The sequence below is a fragment of the Tupaia chinensis genome, unplaced genomic scaffold, assembly GCF_000334495.1.
Source record: "Tupaia chinensis unplaced genomic scaffold, TupChi_1.0 Scaffold000335_1, whole genome shotgun sequence".
In the NCBI taxonomy this organism is placed as follows: domain Eukaryota; kingdom Metazoa; phylum Chordata; class Mammalia; order Scandentia; family Tupaiidae; genus Tupaia; species Tupaia belangeri.
Genome location: NW_006159829.1, coordinates 4,184,181 through 4,200,577, shown reverse-complemented (window position 1 = coordinate 4,200,577; position 16,397 = coordinate 4,184,181). Strand labels below are relative to the sequence as shown.

The following is a 16,397-nucleotide window of genomic DNA, read 5'->3' as shown; positions in this document are numbered from 1 at the left end:
TTGAAAGTATACACAAAAAACAAAAAAAAAAAAATGGGAAAAAAAAAAAAAAAAGAACAGAAGCCTTTGGTCAGGCCCCCGAGCACTTTTACAATGTAGCCTTCAGGTGTGACTCCAGCCATGCCAGGCCCTATCCCAGCCAAGGAATGCTCAACTTCCTGGGGTCTTTGACACCCCAGGGAAAGCAAACACAGCTGGGGAGACCAGGTAAGTGTGTGCGCAGGTCCCACCCATTCCACCCATCCTTGTAAATGCAGGGCAGCCGCTCTGCCCCCCTGAGCCTGGGTTTCAGGCCTTTGGCCCAAGCGGGACCATCCCAAGCTGTCTCTGCCTCTGACCTCTTTCTAGAGCATGAGGTGGTTCTGCGGGGGGTACAGGTCAGTCTCTGGAACTGAGGAGAGCTGGACTACATTTTTAGCATATTCTATCGTATTCCTGGGACCACGTCTCAGGATTCCTATATGCAAAACAAGGATGCCAAGACTGCTGACCTCATAGAGGAACTGAACCAGAGACGCATCTGAACACTTACCGCTGTCCACACCGTCCCCTGCACGCCTGTGCCGCCCAGTGAGACAGGCCCCAGCCCTGAGCCCACCAGAGACCGGGAAAGCGCCTGGTGTACGAGAACCGGGTCCCTGGTCCCTCGTGATATTTAGTTTTAACTGATTTAAATCTAATGGACGCCTGTGGCCAGCGGCTGTGGTGCTGAGCCGTGTGGATTTAGCATCTAGGCATTTAGGCACACCTTAAGCTCTCCACAAGTGTCGCTGCCACGGCGGTGCTGCCACGACAGCTCGGACAAAGTAGAAGCAGCACTTCTGGAGGTCTCCAGCACCCACCGCATTTCCAGACACACGTGTGGTCGTCGCTGTTCTTACCTTAACCAAGAGGTTTATGTCCCCTGGAGATGGCAGCGACAAGGGACCCTGTGGAAGTAAAAATGGATGAGCACCACGCATACCTGTACATACAACATAGCCATGCATGCTTCAAAGCGTCAGCCTGCTGCAACACGCCTGTGGCGTGCACGGGACACACACAGACTGGCCCATGCCCCCAGCCTGGGAGCCATGGAAAGACAAGCATCCCAAGGCCACAGCCGCATAGGTGGCTAGTCCCAGCTAGGTCTGACTGAGCTCAGGCCTTCCTGCTTAGTGTCCTCCCACTGCCCCTCTCTTCCCCAGAAGACCCTCCTCCCCACCCCATCAAAGCTGGAGGGGCATATGGATACATCTCGGGGCAGAAAGGCAGGCCATCTGCCACTGGACACTTATGGACTTCCCAGAAGAGCTACAGCTATTGCTAGCAATCATTAACAGCCTAGTATGAATTTAAACCGGGGTCTTCAGCTCTCCTGGGTGGGACAACACTTACACCTCATCTGTCATTGTGGATTGAAAGTCTTTCATTCTAGCAAGGAGATCTCAAGAAATTCAGAGTAATTGCAGAGCCTTTGAAGGGATGTAGGCGTCTGAAGGTCATTGGACTCAGGTCTACACCAGGAGTTGGAGTGTGGCCTGTACAGCGGAGGCCAGCCCAGGGCCCCAGGTGCACGAGAAGAAACCCTTGCCTAGGATTACACTGGCACCTACTTTGTGACCTTCTCAGTGTGTGCTGGGAAAGGGGAACCAAAACATCCACGTGCCAGAGGTAGCCTGGTAGTTCCCCTGGGGTACGTGAAGCCTGTGGCCACCATTAGACTGTGGCAAGTGATTCCTTCTGGGTTTTTGTTTGTTTTGGAGAGGTTTTGGCTATAGGGCACGTGCGCTCACCAGAAAGGCTGAGAGAGAAAGAAAGCGAGAAATCACTCCCCGGGGGGATGGCCACACCGTAATCCCTTCTCCATTCTCCTCTTGGGATCTTGGGCATGCACGCACACACACCCAGTGTGAGTTTAAGCACCGGGTCCAGGACTCGAACCACAGTTGACTACATGGGAGTCCAGCGACGTTACCATTACACCAACTGCTGGTACCAAGAGAGTGTTTCTTTCTAAGTTTAAGGGCATGAATTAGGAATCTAGTCTGTCATCCTGAAGAGGCTGACACCAAGACAGCTGTTCTGGCTCTCCTGCTGACTCCTGGCCTGTGGGTGACTGCGTCGTCAGGCCGCGGTAACACCAGGCTGCAGGGGGTGCTCTGGGGTGGGGTGCTGCTCCCTGTGCTGATTTGCTCAGAGATCCAGTCACCCTCTGAGCTGCCCTAAGAGTGGGCAATCAAGTGAAGCTGAGGCTGGATGCTCTGGCCTGGAGGACCTGCAGGAGTCATCAGTGCTGTGAGGAGAGCCCTGAGGGACAGCTGAGCAGACAAGCTCACCTCCCTGCTAGTCTGAGTTTCCAGAGGAAGGACAACCTTCATGGCGGGAACGTGTTCAACTTCTAGAAAGGGAAAGGTGCTTCGTGGTGAAGCCTCAGATGTTTTCCCTGGAGCATTAAGAATGGCTGAGGGCCTGCCCTGCTCGGACTGGAACATGTGCACGCTGCTGGCATTGGACTATTAGGGGTGTTTTTAGGCTGTCATTTGAGCTCTTCCTGTAATTGGGGTGAGCTATATTAGACAGCACGGCCGGGTACTGGTGACCAAGGCACAGAGAACGGGAGTGCCTTTCAGTCTCAGGAGTGTGGCCTCCGAGCTCACTCATGTCTTGCTTTGACCCATTTCTGTGAGGCTCACAAGGGAACTCACAAGAAGGTGCACAGACATGGGGTCTGCCTGGAGGCAGTGGCCTCACAGATGAGGACGGGGTGCCTGATTGCCACTTCTGCCTGCGAAGAGTTGATCACACATCGTAGACTGTCATAGGTCGGGGGGCTCAGAGAACACAGTGGGAAGTGCCGAGTGGCGAAGGCAGCCTGTGTTCTCCTTGTACTTATTCCTGGTGTCCATGCTCTGGCACCAGGAAGGATGGCTGGAAATGCCAGGGAGGTGACACAGCCATAGACTGACTGCCATGGAGTGAACAGGGCTGGCCGCGCCTGCACACAGGGCCACTCTGGGGCCGTCCGTGCTCAAGCTCCCTGTGGAACCAGATGGAGGCTAGACGGGTTGAGCCACACCCTGGACTGGTCTTTCTCCCACCGTGTGCTGCTTTGCTCAGTCCCCGCGGGTTTCACCTGTGAGCACTCTCAGTCACCCATGCAAGGATTCCACTGCACACCTGCTTCCGGAGCAGCTGCCTGAGACGGGATTCCTGGTCCCGGGATTCTGCTTCTCCCTGAATGGGTACGGCACTGAGAGACACTCAGGTCACCCTCCACCTCCGAAGGCACAGAGGTAGATGGCCGTGCAGTGAGGTCTAGCTCGGCAGGCCTGACCATTCTGAAACATGCTCTGTGGGGTCATTTCTAAGCTCTCGGGATGCCCTGAATCGTGTCCTTACTTACCCGAGTCGGGGGCCAAGCCAGACAGCTCAGATCAGCTATGTGACTCACAGGGCAGACCGCGGGTCACACAGCATCAGTTTGGCCTCCGGAAAGGCTGGAGCCTAACTAGGGCCAATCATGAGGGCACTTCATGCCCCTGCCTGGCCCCCAGTGAAAGCCCTGGACACCAAGGCTCGGGGTCCCCACTGTGGCCCTTGGTGAGAGCCGTCTGCAGTAGCTCCCAGGGAGGGGCTGTGGGAGCCCGTGTGGTCTCCCCTCAACTCCTTCCTACACGCCCTTCCCTGCTGATTTTAACCTGTGTGCTTTCTCCGGAATAAACCTTGACCACGGACGTAACGGCTTCTCTGAGTTCTAGAAAGTCACTGAGCATGAATGAGTGTGGGGACCCTTGACACCATGATCTGTCTGATTAGGAAGGGGCTGACGTCACTGGCCACACTTGGCCCTTGGGCGCAGTCCATAACAGAGCGAGGCTCCCTTTCTAGGTCCCCTGGTCACCAGCTGTGTGACAGCCAGGTCTGCTGACGTCATCAGCTAGACTCTGTTGACTCAAATCTCGTTGCAGGGAGGTGTCAAGGTCTAGATTTTGCGGAGGCCATTTGAATCCCTGTTTGACTTCTGGCCTGAACCTCACTGTTCCCCACTTCACTGGGCCTTTCACTTGGGTAATGACGTAGATTCTGTGAGCTGTCAATCCGGGACCACAGAGGAGGAGGGACGAGTAAGTTACCCCTCCCCTCCAACAGGACCTTCTACTCATCTAATCGGAATGAAAAAATCCAATGAGAATTTTTAGAGCCCTTATAAACAGACCAAGCTCCCTGCCCAGGTCTCTGCTGGGTCTGTTAACTCAGACGAGGGAGGGGTAGGGAGGTGCACCCACGGGTTCCGCACCTTCGTCTTCTCTGAAACTGGCAGGCCAGGCCGTAGCAGGAGACATTGGCCTCTCCCATGACGACGGTGATGCCCCCTTCTCGACTACCACTGCCTCTTCCATCTAGCAAAGGCTGATTCCAAAACTGAACAGCGGCCTCCGCAGCAGCCCACACCCAGACGCCATCACTGCGCCTTCCCTGAGGGCCCACCTGAGGTCTGGGTTCTCAGCTAAACCTTTTGGAAGTCTCTGGTGTTGGTAATTCAGTTAGAGGGTGTCCAGAAGATAAAGGTGCTGTACCTCAAGGAAGCCTGTGGGACCCTGGGGCTGGGCTGTGGCCACATGCTGGGACCCAAAGCTGTCCACAGCTGCTCACTTTCACAGCTTCACTGCTCCCACTGCGACAGTTTCTGCCATGCAAATCTGAGCTACTGCAGATGCAGACGTTCCCTACCCCAGGGTAAGGAACAGCATGCTGGGAGTTTGCAGTCAGAGCTGCTTTTGTCCATTCGCTGAGCCCAAGGCCTGGTTCTTACCCTCTCTGTCTCAGTCCAGGCCCCAGAGGGCATATCACAGGGCTTGCCCGCCTGCGGCCCAACGTTGAGTGCTAACAGTGATGGTGTTAGAGCCATCAGAGCCCTGGGGTGGGGGAGGCCAAGCTTTCTGGAAGTGACTTTGGACTTACAACACAGCTTTCACCTGACAGCCCCCTCCCACTGTTCTAGCTCTCACTTGGCTCTGAAAGTGGACACACTGGCGGTAACAGCTTCCCGCTGCGGTTTAGCTCTGGGTTTCATGGCATCCTGTGTTAGTCCCCTCTGCCCACAGCTTTGTAAAAGGCCCCTTTGGAAAAGTCTCTTGAAATGCCTGAGTTGCATTTTATTTCCAGCCAGAGCTCTGGTTGACAGTTAGTGCTCATCCAGCCCCGTAAGATGACATACTGGTTTGCCAGGAGGCCCTCTTTCTCCCGGATTCCCTGGCGCACCCTAGGAGGAGAAAGAAAAAAAGTAAACACTAACTGTGATAACCACGTGATCCTTATCCACTCAACCACCCCCTCTGCCAACCTCAATACCCACCAAGCGTAACTCAGCGGGGAAAGAAACACCCAACCATGAAGAACGCCGCTAAAAATGTGTCTTACAATTAAGCTGAATATCCAAGGCTTCCCAGAAAACATTTAAGAGTGACACATGTTTAGAAGAGTGAGCTAGCTCTCCTGTAACTCTTACCCTAAACACAAAGCAAAACAACTCATGTGCCCAAAGTATGTACCCATAACTAAACGTGCACACATGCATGTGTGCGTATGCGTGCATGCACACACACACACACACCTGCTTAAACTTGTCCAAACCTTTTCTAAACACACAAGAGCACTGGCTTTGAAAAGGACAGCACTTGGGCTGTAAGAAGGTACTGCTGACAGTGAGTGGAGGACGGAATCTATTTGGAGGTAGGAATTAGGGAAAACGTTTTTAATGGCATTGAACCCACAGGGAAAAAGGATCATGTTTTTTTGCTTATAATAAACTAAAGCTATAGAGATGAGAGGTGCATAATTAAGAATAAATATCACTGCTTACCACTGCCAGCACCCTGGCCCTGTAAGACCTCACAGCTGTCGTTATCTGTAACGTCCATGCACCTGGCATGAAGCCTGGCATCAAGGACCCACAAAGGCTTAAGGCGCATGGTCCCTCCATCCTGGGAGCCCAGGTCTGTCTGAGCCAAAGCCAGATACTGGAGACAAGAGGCCAGGGTCACCGTCAGCACTGGGCAGTGGTGTATCCTCAGCGAGAACCAGCTACGTCTGTAGACCTCCCCTGAAAGGAGGATCATTCTGGGGATGGGTCGAAAACAAGTCTGCAGAGAAGACAGTAGCTCATTTGAGCAGTTATGACTGGCTGGGTTTGTGTAAAAAATAAAAATAAAAAGACCAAGAAATAGAAGAAATTGGATGAGATACCTCAGGAACTTAAAAGGTTCTGAAAGCATGGCACAAAACAGAACAACGCCAATCATAGACCACAAGCAACAGGAGAGGAAGCGAGTCTAGGGAGCTTCCTGGAAACCTGCGATGGCGCCAGGCAGCATGAGGTGGGGAACAGTGGACTTCCAGTGGACGCTGACCAGGTCTACCCCTCTGTCTTACTTACATCCTGGCCGGCTGGTCCCTGAGGGCCGGGAAATCCAGGTAAGCCTCGAGATCCCTGATAGAAAAGAAGAGAAGACACTGCAATGCGTTAAGCAGAGTAGAGCCCTCCGCCTCCCTCGGCACAAATGGCTGTTGCTATGAGGAAGCAGCCCTGAGGCGTGGGACCCGAGCCCACACCCTGCAGAGGGCACGTGCTCAGTACACTCAGAGCACCATGGAAAGCCTTCCCTCTGAACCTGGCGACCCAGGCCCCACTTGTAGGTCCCTTGTTTCAGCCCTGAGAAATCGGGCCTGAGCGCAAATCCTGGCTCCCGTGTGTCTCAGCCCTGGGGGCTGTTCCTTGGCTAAGTAAGTTTCCTGCACAAGATCGGCTCAGCCCTCAGCACCGACAGGACAGCTACTGGCCTTTATGAGGAAGTGAGTCCCATTCTGTTGAAATTTTCTGGACACCACCGGGGAAGGGCACAGATATCTTACATCGTGGATCTCATTCCCTATGAGACCTTTCCTTACAGAAATCAACCTGGGAGTCAGTTCTTGTCCTGGAAGGTGCTAGAACAGTGTAGCACAGCTGCTTGGGGCTAACTCTGTCCTTTCTGGGGTCTTCAGAGACCACCCTTACTCCAAGACCTCCTTGTGGAGACTCTTCTGCTTTGCAGTAACTTGCTCAGAAACCTCATGCCTCAATTTCTTCACCTATAAAAATGGGTATAAAAATTCCTATCCACCTTAATTTAAAAGTCAAATGAATGGACACAATTTAAAATGTGTACACATGGCGTAAGGTTCCACATCATCTCAGCCACCCACATTCCTCCAAGATGTGAGCTCACAGGAGTTCCCGCTCGCAGGGCAATGCGGGCAGATGCACACCCATCCGTGTTGCCACTCCTGGGCGTGAATGCTCGCCGAGGGCTCTCCTGTTGCCTCAGAAAATGAGCCCATTAATGGACAACTGCATCCTGACTCATAGCTCTTCCTGTGTCCACCTTACAGATTAAGAGAAATCTCCTCACTTATCAACAGTTGCATGCTTGGTGCTGAGATTCAAAATGAGTTTTTCTCAAAATGTGATGAAACGAATTAAATCCCGGCTGCCTGTGTGTGATGGAGAGCTGCTAAAAGACAAAGTCAGTCTGTTCGCTCAACTTCAAAATGAGCAGTTGGAATAGGGATCCCCTTCCTCTTCCTCGTCATATCCGCATCTGTCCTACCCTATGCCATAGGTCCGTGCTCACTTTTGGAGAGTCTGTGCTGCTGAGTGTTAGGAACTTTTAGAAACCACTTTTGGGTGCCTGTAATTTAAAATTGTTTTGATTGGAGAGCTCCTCCCATACAAACCCAACCCTTTACTTATAGCATACTGTACCGGGGGTCCCCTTTCTCCTGGTGGTCCAGAAGGGCCCTGCGAAATAAACAAATACGTAAGTGGAAGAGGCACGCGGTGCTCACTGAAAGAAGCTACGGGTTTCTTTCTAAGCCAAGCCTCTCACTGTCCTCCTCTATCCCATCTTCATGTGGCATCGCCACCCCTTCTCCCCATCTGCCTCCCATGAACACTGCCCACAGGACCTCCCTGGAATCTCCTCCCTTTGCCCCTGACCTGGTACATCCTAGCGCCGTCACTCCCTGCCCCTCAAAGGTACACAGCCACACACATACACTCACGTGTGCATGCATGTGCACACACACGTACACGGATATGTCATCCTACAAGTGTGCCGAACCTTGCGCCCTGCCAGAATTCGGCTTCTAGATATTGTACTTACACTGTGTTCCTTGACTGACTAGAAGACATTGGACAACTGCCAGTCTTGCAGTGAGTGGACCGCCCCTAGCTCGAGCCTTTGCTATGCTTGCTATGCTGCTGCTTTTACATGGATGACTCCATCCTGCCTGTTCTACCTGGATGCATCCTCGTCACATGTTGAGCCTCAGTGTCAAAGTCACTGCCCCTGGAAAGCCTCCCCTGGCTTCTCTCGGGGTGCCGTCAACTGTCCCCATCCCAAACGCACCTTGTCCAGGCCTTGCCTCCTCGTCTGTCACCGCCTGCTGGCCCAGCTCTCTCGTGCAGTCTCTGCATGGACTGCACGCAGCATGAGGCGGGCACCGTGCCCGCGTCCTTGCCACGTGCTCTGCGGAGCTCACTCCAGGGCCCCGCATGTTGTAAGAACAAGCAGGCTAGAGCACAACCACCAACTGGCCGAAACCAAAGTCGAAAGCACGAAGAGGACTCAGAAATCAACGCAGTCATCTCTCCTCTTCAATGACAGCCAAACCAAGAGCCAGAGACAGACACGTCTGCGCTTACCAGGAGCCACATGCAGGGTGGGATAGGTCCCGCTCCTGCTCGGTCCGGCACACCCCGCCTCTCCCTGCAGCCCAGGAGAACAGACCAGCTACTCCCCACAGGGAGAGATCCCAAATGCCGGGACCGCCGCAGCACAGTGGCCCAGGTACGTGGAAAGCCATCCGTTAAATCCACCCCAGAGCACCTGACGAAGTAGGACCAGCCCATCGTAAGCCCACTGGCGAGCACTAAAATACAAGGTGGACCCCCAGAGATCTAAAGAAAAAGACAACTGAGGAATGGTTCCCTCAGTCCACCTGGCCTGCCCCGGGCGGGAGCAGGGTTCTAAGGGCTCACAGACAGAGAACAAGGCTGCAGGGTCCTTGGACTAGAAAACTGGGACTCAGGGCATCAAGTAAGACCCAGTTCCCACAGAGGTCCACAAACTTCTTGAGGGACAGACGGCAAACGCGTCAGGCTTCGCAGGCCACACCACGCCTGGCACAACACCGAGCCCACGCTGAGTGTGAGAGCGCAACACAGATGACAATGTGAACCGTACGGCTGTGCTCCAATGGCACCGTCTATGGACACTGAAATTGGAATTTCACGTGATTCTCCCCAATCATAATATATTCTATTAATAATTTGATTATAAATGGAAATAGGGGCCAGCATTTGGCGTGGTGGTTGAGGGCGCTGGCTCCCAGCATTTGGCATGCTGGTTGAGGGCGCTGGCTCCCACATGGCCAACTGCAGTTTTAGTCCTGGACCTGGTGGCTTGCTTTCTCACTTTCTCTCTCTCTCCCTCTCTCTGTCCCTTTCTGGTCAAATTAAAATAAGTAGATGAATAAATAAAGTTAAATAAAAAATTATTTTTAAAAATGGAAATAAAAATTTTGCAGGCATGCAAAAACAAGACTTTGCCAGTGGGTGGTAGTTTTCTGAACATTGGATAATAATCTCAGTTAAGGGGTAGGTAAACAAAAGACATTAAGACAGATGATCTGTGTTGGTTAGGATACAAGTGCATAGTCAAGAAAAGCCTCCCCTGACAGCTGGCCTAATGGGCGTGACCCCACAGGTATCTGGGAACTCTAAAGCAGAAGTCCTGCCTAGTCTCAGCTCACAACCAATATGTTACATGGTCAGCCCTGGCACCCAGCAAAGCACCTTGGAGCATACCAGGCTAAAGGACCCTCAAAGATACATTCCCAAAAGACTGGAACTCACAATCTCGAATTACAAAACCGTTCACAATGAGAGTGCTAGTGAACACAAGAAATTCTAGAATTGCAGTTCCCATGAGTGTCAAAGAATAAAAAAGTCAGATACAGATGATAAAAAGATCTATATAAAGTGATTAAATGTATACAACAAAAATGAAAGGGATCAGCAAATGGCATAATGGTTACATCACTGGACTCCCACATGGTCCACCGCAGTTTGAGTCCTGGAACTGGTGGCTTGAAACTCATGCCAGGCGTGTGTGTGCGCATGCATGCCCAAAATCCCAAGAAGAGAATGGAGAAGGGATTGTGGCATGCCCATCCCCCTCAGGGGGTGATTTCTCCCTTTCTGTCTTTGTCTTGTTGGTGAGCACACATGCCTCTGGCAAAAAAAAAAAAAAAAAAGAATTAACATATTCAGACAATAACAAGACATTAAAAAAAATGATCATCCAGGTATCAATAGGAGCCAGAGAGAATTTTTAGAAATAAAAATTTAACATTACTAAAACAAAAAAAATGTAATAACTGGGTAAAATAAATTTAAAACCAATATAAAATAAAAATGTCCAGTAAGAACTATCTTTGTATCTACCCAAAGGACAGGAGAACACTCAGTCAGAAAAGCACTTGTACAGCAATGTTTATTGCAGCATTATTCACGATGGCCAAGATGTGGAACCAACCCAAATGTCCACAGATGAGTGGATTGAAAAAGTGTGGCACATATACTCTATGGAATACTACTCAGCCATGAAAAACAACAAGACCCTGGCATTTGATAGAAAGTGGCTGGATATGGAGGATCTATCGCTGAGTGAAGTAAGCCAGGATATGAAAGTAAGATGTTGTATGTATCTACTTAATATATATCAGCTATCTGCACTCTATGGTAGAGACTGATATAGTGGAGGGCATAAACACAGTGATAATAGTGAACAATGATAATAGAGCGTGCAATGGGGCAGGAGAAGAGAAGAGTATGGAGAAAGATAGCAAGAGAACAAATAGAGAGGCCTGACATTAGTGAGACACAGAGATGGTCTATTACTGGTAAATGATGGCGTGTGTAGTATTCTCAACTGGACTGGTCTGAGAAGTATTTCATGTTGGGTAAAGTCTTTTTACAAGCAATGATAAATAGTGATTGTTTAAAAAAATAATAGGAATAATAATAATAATCGGGAAAAGAACGAAAATCTATTGGATGATGAAGATGGGGATTTTAATGTCTCTGTATTGACTGATATGCATGGTATTCCTTCTGGGAAAAGAAATGTAATACACTGTAAAGTTATATGTGATTCAATGTAATATAAGCAAGATTACGATATAAATAAATAAATAAATCATGGCAAATGTTATTTTGTGAGGATACTATGCAGAGGGGCTTTGTGGAAACAGACTAAAAATGAAAGAAAGGCATAACTCATAAGGCACACAGTGGCTGGAACTGAAAAGCTGTAAAGCATAGTACATTTCTGAAATTCTCCTCGTTTTTGCTTAAGCACATGACCTGAAAGTGACTGGGATATTACAGTACTTCTGTGTGTCTGTCTGCCTCTCTCTCTCTCATTGTGTGTCTCAGAATTCGATCTCAACCCAGAAATGATGGTTGACACACAAGGACTGGCTAGGGAGACTTGGAAGGGAGGAACTCACAGATGTGAAAGGAAGGGGCCTTCCAGCTCCTGGTCTGTATGCCTGCAGCAGTCCTGGGTGCATTGTACATGGAGTTTCACTTTAACCCCTCTGGGAGCATGCAAGTCGGATACCACCCACACCCCGTTGCTCAGGTGGAGACACTAAAGCTGAAAGGTGTTAAGTAACTCAGCAAGCCTGGCAGGTTAAAAAAAAAAAAAAATTGGAACAGAGCTCCACCTACGGCCTAATGGACTCAGAAGCCACTGTCCCCTCCATATCACTGTTTCAGTCACATTGTGAGTCACATGGCCACAGACTCCGGTGCAAACATCTGAACTGGTCCTTTCAAAGTAGTCCCCAAGGGGCTGCATGCCTGTCCCATGAGCAAAGGATGCAGGCGACAGTTTACCCTGGCTAAGGCCGCCTGTCATTCTGGAGCCACCCTTTGTTTTCAAATTAAACTCTAGGATCCACCGTGAGAGTTCAACTTGCTTATTAGACTAGGTTCTAATTCCTTCATGTGTCATTTAATATGAAAGTCTCTTTGAAGGATGGATTTTGTGATCAAAGGTCTTCATTTCGAATCAGCTTTATTACCTATTAGCTGTTCCAACATAGGCAAATTAAGCAGTCCCCCTAGCTTACGTTTTCTCAGTTGTAATACAAAGCTAGAGTATAGTCCTGCCTCGTATTATGGGAATCAAAGTAGAGAACTAGGCCAGGGCCCATAAGAGGCATTCTCACTGCTATTTTGCTCATCTATGTTTAAGAAATTTAAAATGTGTTGAGAGGGACAATTCGACCATCACTTTTCCAATGTCATTACTAAATCTGAGGGCAAAATATATTTTCAATAGTGACAATCGTCTTTTCCAAGATGCTGCCACCAATGTGCTTGTTCAAGGGTCACTTGACACTAATACCAAGATTCTGGCTTTTGACACTCATTTCCATCAAAATAAACTACAGCTCCATGAAGAAATAACTTACGAGAGATCTGGACAAGGAATGTACACAACGAACCTAGAAGACAATGTCATTCAAGGAGTAAGGAAGCGATCAAAGACGAGCTAGGCTAGGCTGTGCCAGGAGTGCTCAGATAAAAGAGATATTCAATACCTCACCATAAAACCATGACAAGTGTGTGAGATGATGAATAAATTAACTAATGAAATCTTCCTCTGAGAATGCATTGATAAGGTACGTAGATCAGAAAATCATATTGCATCCCAGAAATATACACAATTATCATGTGCCAACTAAAACAAACAAAATTAAACAGTACTCAGGGTCAACTTGTACAGACTCCTCTCTGCACACCAATTCAAATATCGAAAGGAAGAATGACTGCAATATATTAAAACACATTCGATGCATTTAAATCTATGAGTTCAAATTTATTTATTGATTTTTTTTTTTTTATTGCCAGGGGGATGTGCTCTTCCTAGAGAAAGAGAATGAGAGGGAGAAAGCATGCTACACTGGGCTGTGATCACGCTGCAATCCCTTCTCCCTCATTTCTGCATCTTGTCAGGGCCTGGGACACACACACACACACACACATACACACACACACTTGTGTAATGAGATATTATAGGGCCAGGATTCAAACTGAGTTTGTCCATGTGGGATCTGGCTCTCTTGCTCACTAGTCTACAGAGCTAGGCTTCAAACTTATTCTAAAAACCAACCAACCAAAACAATCTAACTGGTCATCTTTGCAAGATGGTAGGGAGGCAAAGCATTAATGGGACAAAGAAATGAGATATTATATGTTGAAGATAACTTCATAGTATTATCAACTGGATTGGGGAGAAATGTACACATGTTGGAATATTCACTTTGCAAGCTAAATAACATGACTGAATGTATAAAAGAACTTGAAATTAAAAAATAAATAAATAAAAAGAATCGGAGGAAAGGATTCTAGCATTCACAGTTTATCTTCCACCTGTATTGTACCATCAGGTATCCAAATGGTAAATGAGGAACTTTTCTGGCTAAGAAAGAATGAACTAGAACAGCAGCAATTTGCAGTCCTTCGTGCGCTAATTGATGGAGACATTGAACATCAAAGGGTGCAAACATTACAAAGAGACTTCACCAGACCTCCTGTGTCTCCTGATGGCAGAACATACCACCTGCGAAGTCTTCCCAAACATCAAACTGAATCTGATCAAGCCTTGAGGCCTGAGACCCAATTTATAAAAACTACAGAACAGAGGACCATGCTAAAATATTAAATTAGCAAATTCCAGACTGTGGGAAGCCCAACTGGACCAGAAAGGAAGCCTAGTTTCATCACTAAATATAGTGAGTGAGAACAAAAATGGGAAATATAAACTAATAAAAGAAAACCTGGAAATCCCCCCCATTTGCTGTTTATTTAAATCTTGATACAAACAAGAAGAAACTGCAGAAGCTTGATGCTTATGAAACAATTATAAATTTGAATATTAATTGGATATTTGATCATGGCACTAAACTGTTTTAGGGTATGTGATAATTACTTTGTGGTTACCTTTAAAAAGTCCTTAGCTCATAGAAAAATAAAAAAAGAAATCACTGTTTCCCCAGCTAGCCCTAATGGTTAGGGGGCCAAATCCCGCCTGGTCTTACTGAGATAGGAGCCAGACCCCATTTACAGGTACACAGGGTGGCACCCTCCCCACCACGAGAGAGCCATTGTGCTGCTGCTTGGCCCCTGTTAAATCCCTTAATTCGACCTTAAATCCTTTCCCCTCCCAGATACCACATTCCTTTGCCATGTAAATCTGGTTCTTAAAGAATTCAAGGTCCTAAGACCAAAAGGGTTGGAGGATGTAGTCCAGAACAGGCAGATAATGTAAAAAAGTATTATCTGGAAGACAGAATGGGACAAGGCAAGCCCTGATTCCGTAATGAATTCCAAGATATGGATCACCAGGCCCTCAAAGTTAACTAAGATAATGACCTTTTCTAAATTATCAGCCTCTGAACAAGCACTTCCCAATTAGCCACCATTACGGGTCTCACTACGATGAGACCACCCTGAGTTAAGGCATAACCTATAGGACATGTGAGCTCTCAGGAGGGAAACGCATGCACAAGAAGCCTGAACAAAGCCCCTCTGACCCAGATAAAACCCCCTCCCCTCAGTTCCTCCTCAGAAATCCACTTTTCCAGGACCACTCCCTACTTGAAAGTGCTGTTCTTTCTTCCCCCTCTTAAAAATTCCACTTGCTATCCCCTCTCGGTGTCCTTGTCTCTAATTCTTCACGAGTGTGAGACTAGAACCCACATTCCACTGTGGGTGCTGGGCCTGACCACCCTGCACCACTGCAGCCCTGCATTATTACTGTGGTTTGCAGCTTGAAAAGCATGCACTTTTCAGACAAGGTCTCACTGTGTGGGCAAAGATTGCAGGTGTATACTGCCGTGCCAGCCTTTAAGTTGGACCCAGAATCAAACCCAGGCCTCACATGAGGTCCCAGCCTGCAGAACACAGCGTATTAGCAATGCACACCACCATGGCTGGGTTCCACCAGTCTAACTCATAGGACAGTCTGAGGGACTTGGGCTTTTTACAACCACAGAAATTAAATTAAAACAGACACACAAGACATAGGAATATAAAACAACTGGCTAGAAGTGAAAGCCAACCATTCCAGGGTACTATGGTACACAAGACGACAGTGGCCATGGAGACAGGGCACATGGACTTATGTCATCGCTGCCCTCCTGCTGAATAGGCTAACGGTGCTGGCTTGCTGCCATATGCTGTGGGTCCAGTCCTAGCGCTATCCTGCCCTCAGTGTGACTCCAGGGATGTGAGAAAGTCTGCTTCCTCCTTTGTAGAATGAGGAGAGGGGTAGAAAGTGCCTGGCAGGGCTGCAGGATCACAGGAGAGACTGCCCAGGACAGACGACAGACATGGCCCATGCACCAGGTGGCCAGTGTTGGCTGGGGTGGTGTTGTGGTCACCATCTCTATTATTATTTCAGCATTCCTTGGGAGGTGGAGGAATGAAAACAAAAACAAAAACAAAACCTCTCCTGTTAGGACACTTGGAATATTTTACTGCATGTGGTTGGCACCCTGCTTTCTGCCACAACTGGGCTTTGAGGCCACTGGAGGGCAATAGCTAACCCACTCCATGTATACCTTCAAAGCACAGGCTCCCATGAAGCCGGCCACATAACCACCTCCAGACAGGGAGGGTCGGGGGCTCAAAACACGGAGAGTCCTCTCAGGCTGCACAGCTGAGAAAGATGCTGGGGGAAGAGGGTGTTCATGGGACTAGCAGGCAAAGGCAGGGGACCAGGTCCTGTGGCCGACACTGACAGTGAATCCTCCCGACCCTGATGGTACTGCAGAGATTGTTGCACTTGAGTCAGGAGAAAGCCATGGTCAGAGTTGGAAGAAGCGAGTCCTGGGCTCCCTGCTGGTCAGGGGAGCTTTGCCCGACAAACCCAGAGCTCAGGAGTTCATGAGGCTCGTGAGCATCCTGACCTGCCCCAGGGCCCGAGTGTGCTCATCTTAGAAACAATATAAACCTCCCTAAGGAAGCTCAGAGCCAACCAGAAGATTAAAGGGATTTGGGGTTTGTTAATGTCTTGAAGCAGGAAGCCAAACCCTAACAGCTGCCTCAGCAAGCAGCCCCGGTGGATGCCAAGGCCTGATGCCAAGGCCTCGGAGTGTACGCCATGGGGAAGGAAGGGATGAAGCATTTACATCCAGATCCACACTTAATGTGCCTTCTCTGTGGGGATTTAAGCGAAATGAGCAAACCCTGCCCACTCTGCCAACGCCACAGGACAAGGGGATGCAGGGAAAGA

The 16,397-nt window shown here is 49.0% G+C and overlaps 1 protein-coding gene across 1 annotated transcript in view; it reads right to left on the bottom strand.

Moving 5' to 3' along the window:
• Positions 1-16,397, bottom strand: part of COL22A1 (collagen type XXII alpha 1 chain) — a 272,600-nt gene that overhangs the window by 72,045 nt on the left and 184,158 nt on the right. The window contains exons 41-44 of the mRNA XM_027773278.1: positions 7,787-7,822; positions 6,419-6,472; positions 5,201-5,245; positions 882-929 (exon numbers count right to left, since the gene is read on the bottom strand). Coding sequence (XP_027629079.1) covers positions 882-929; positions 5,201-5,245; positions 6,419-6,472; positions 7,787-7,822 — 183 coding nt within the window. The remainder of the gene's footprint in view (positions 1-881; positions 930-5,200; positions 5,246-6,418; positions 6,473-7,786; positions 7,823-16,397) is intronic.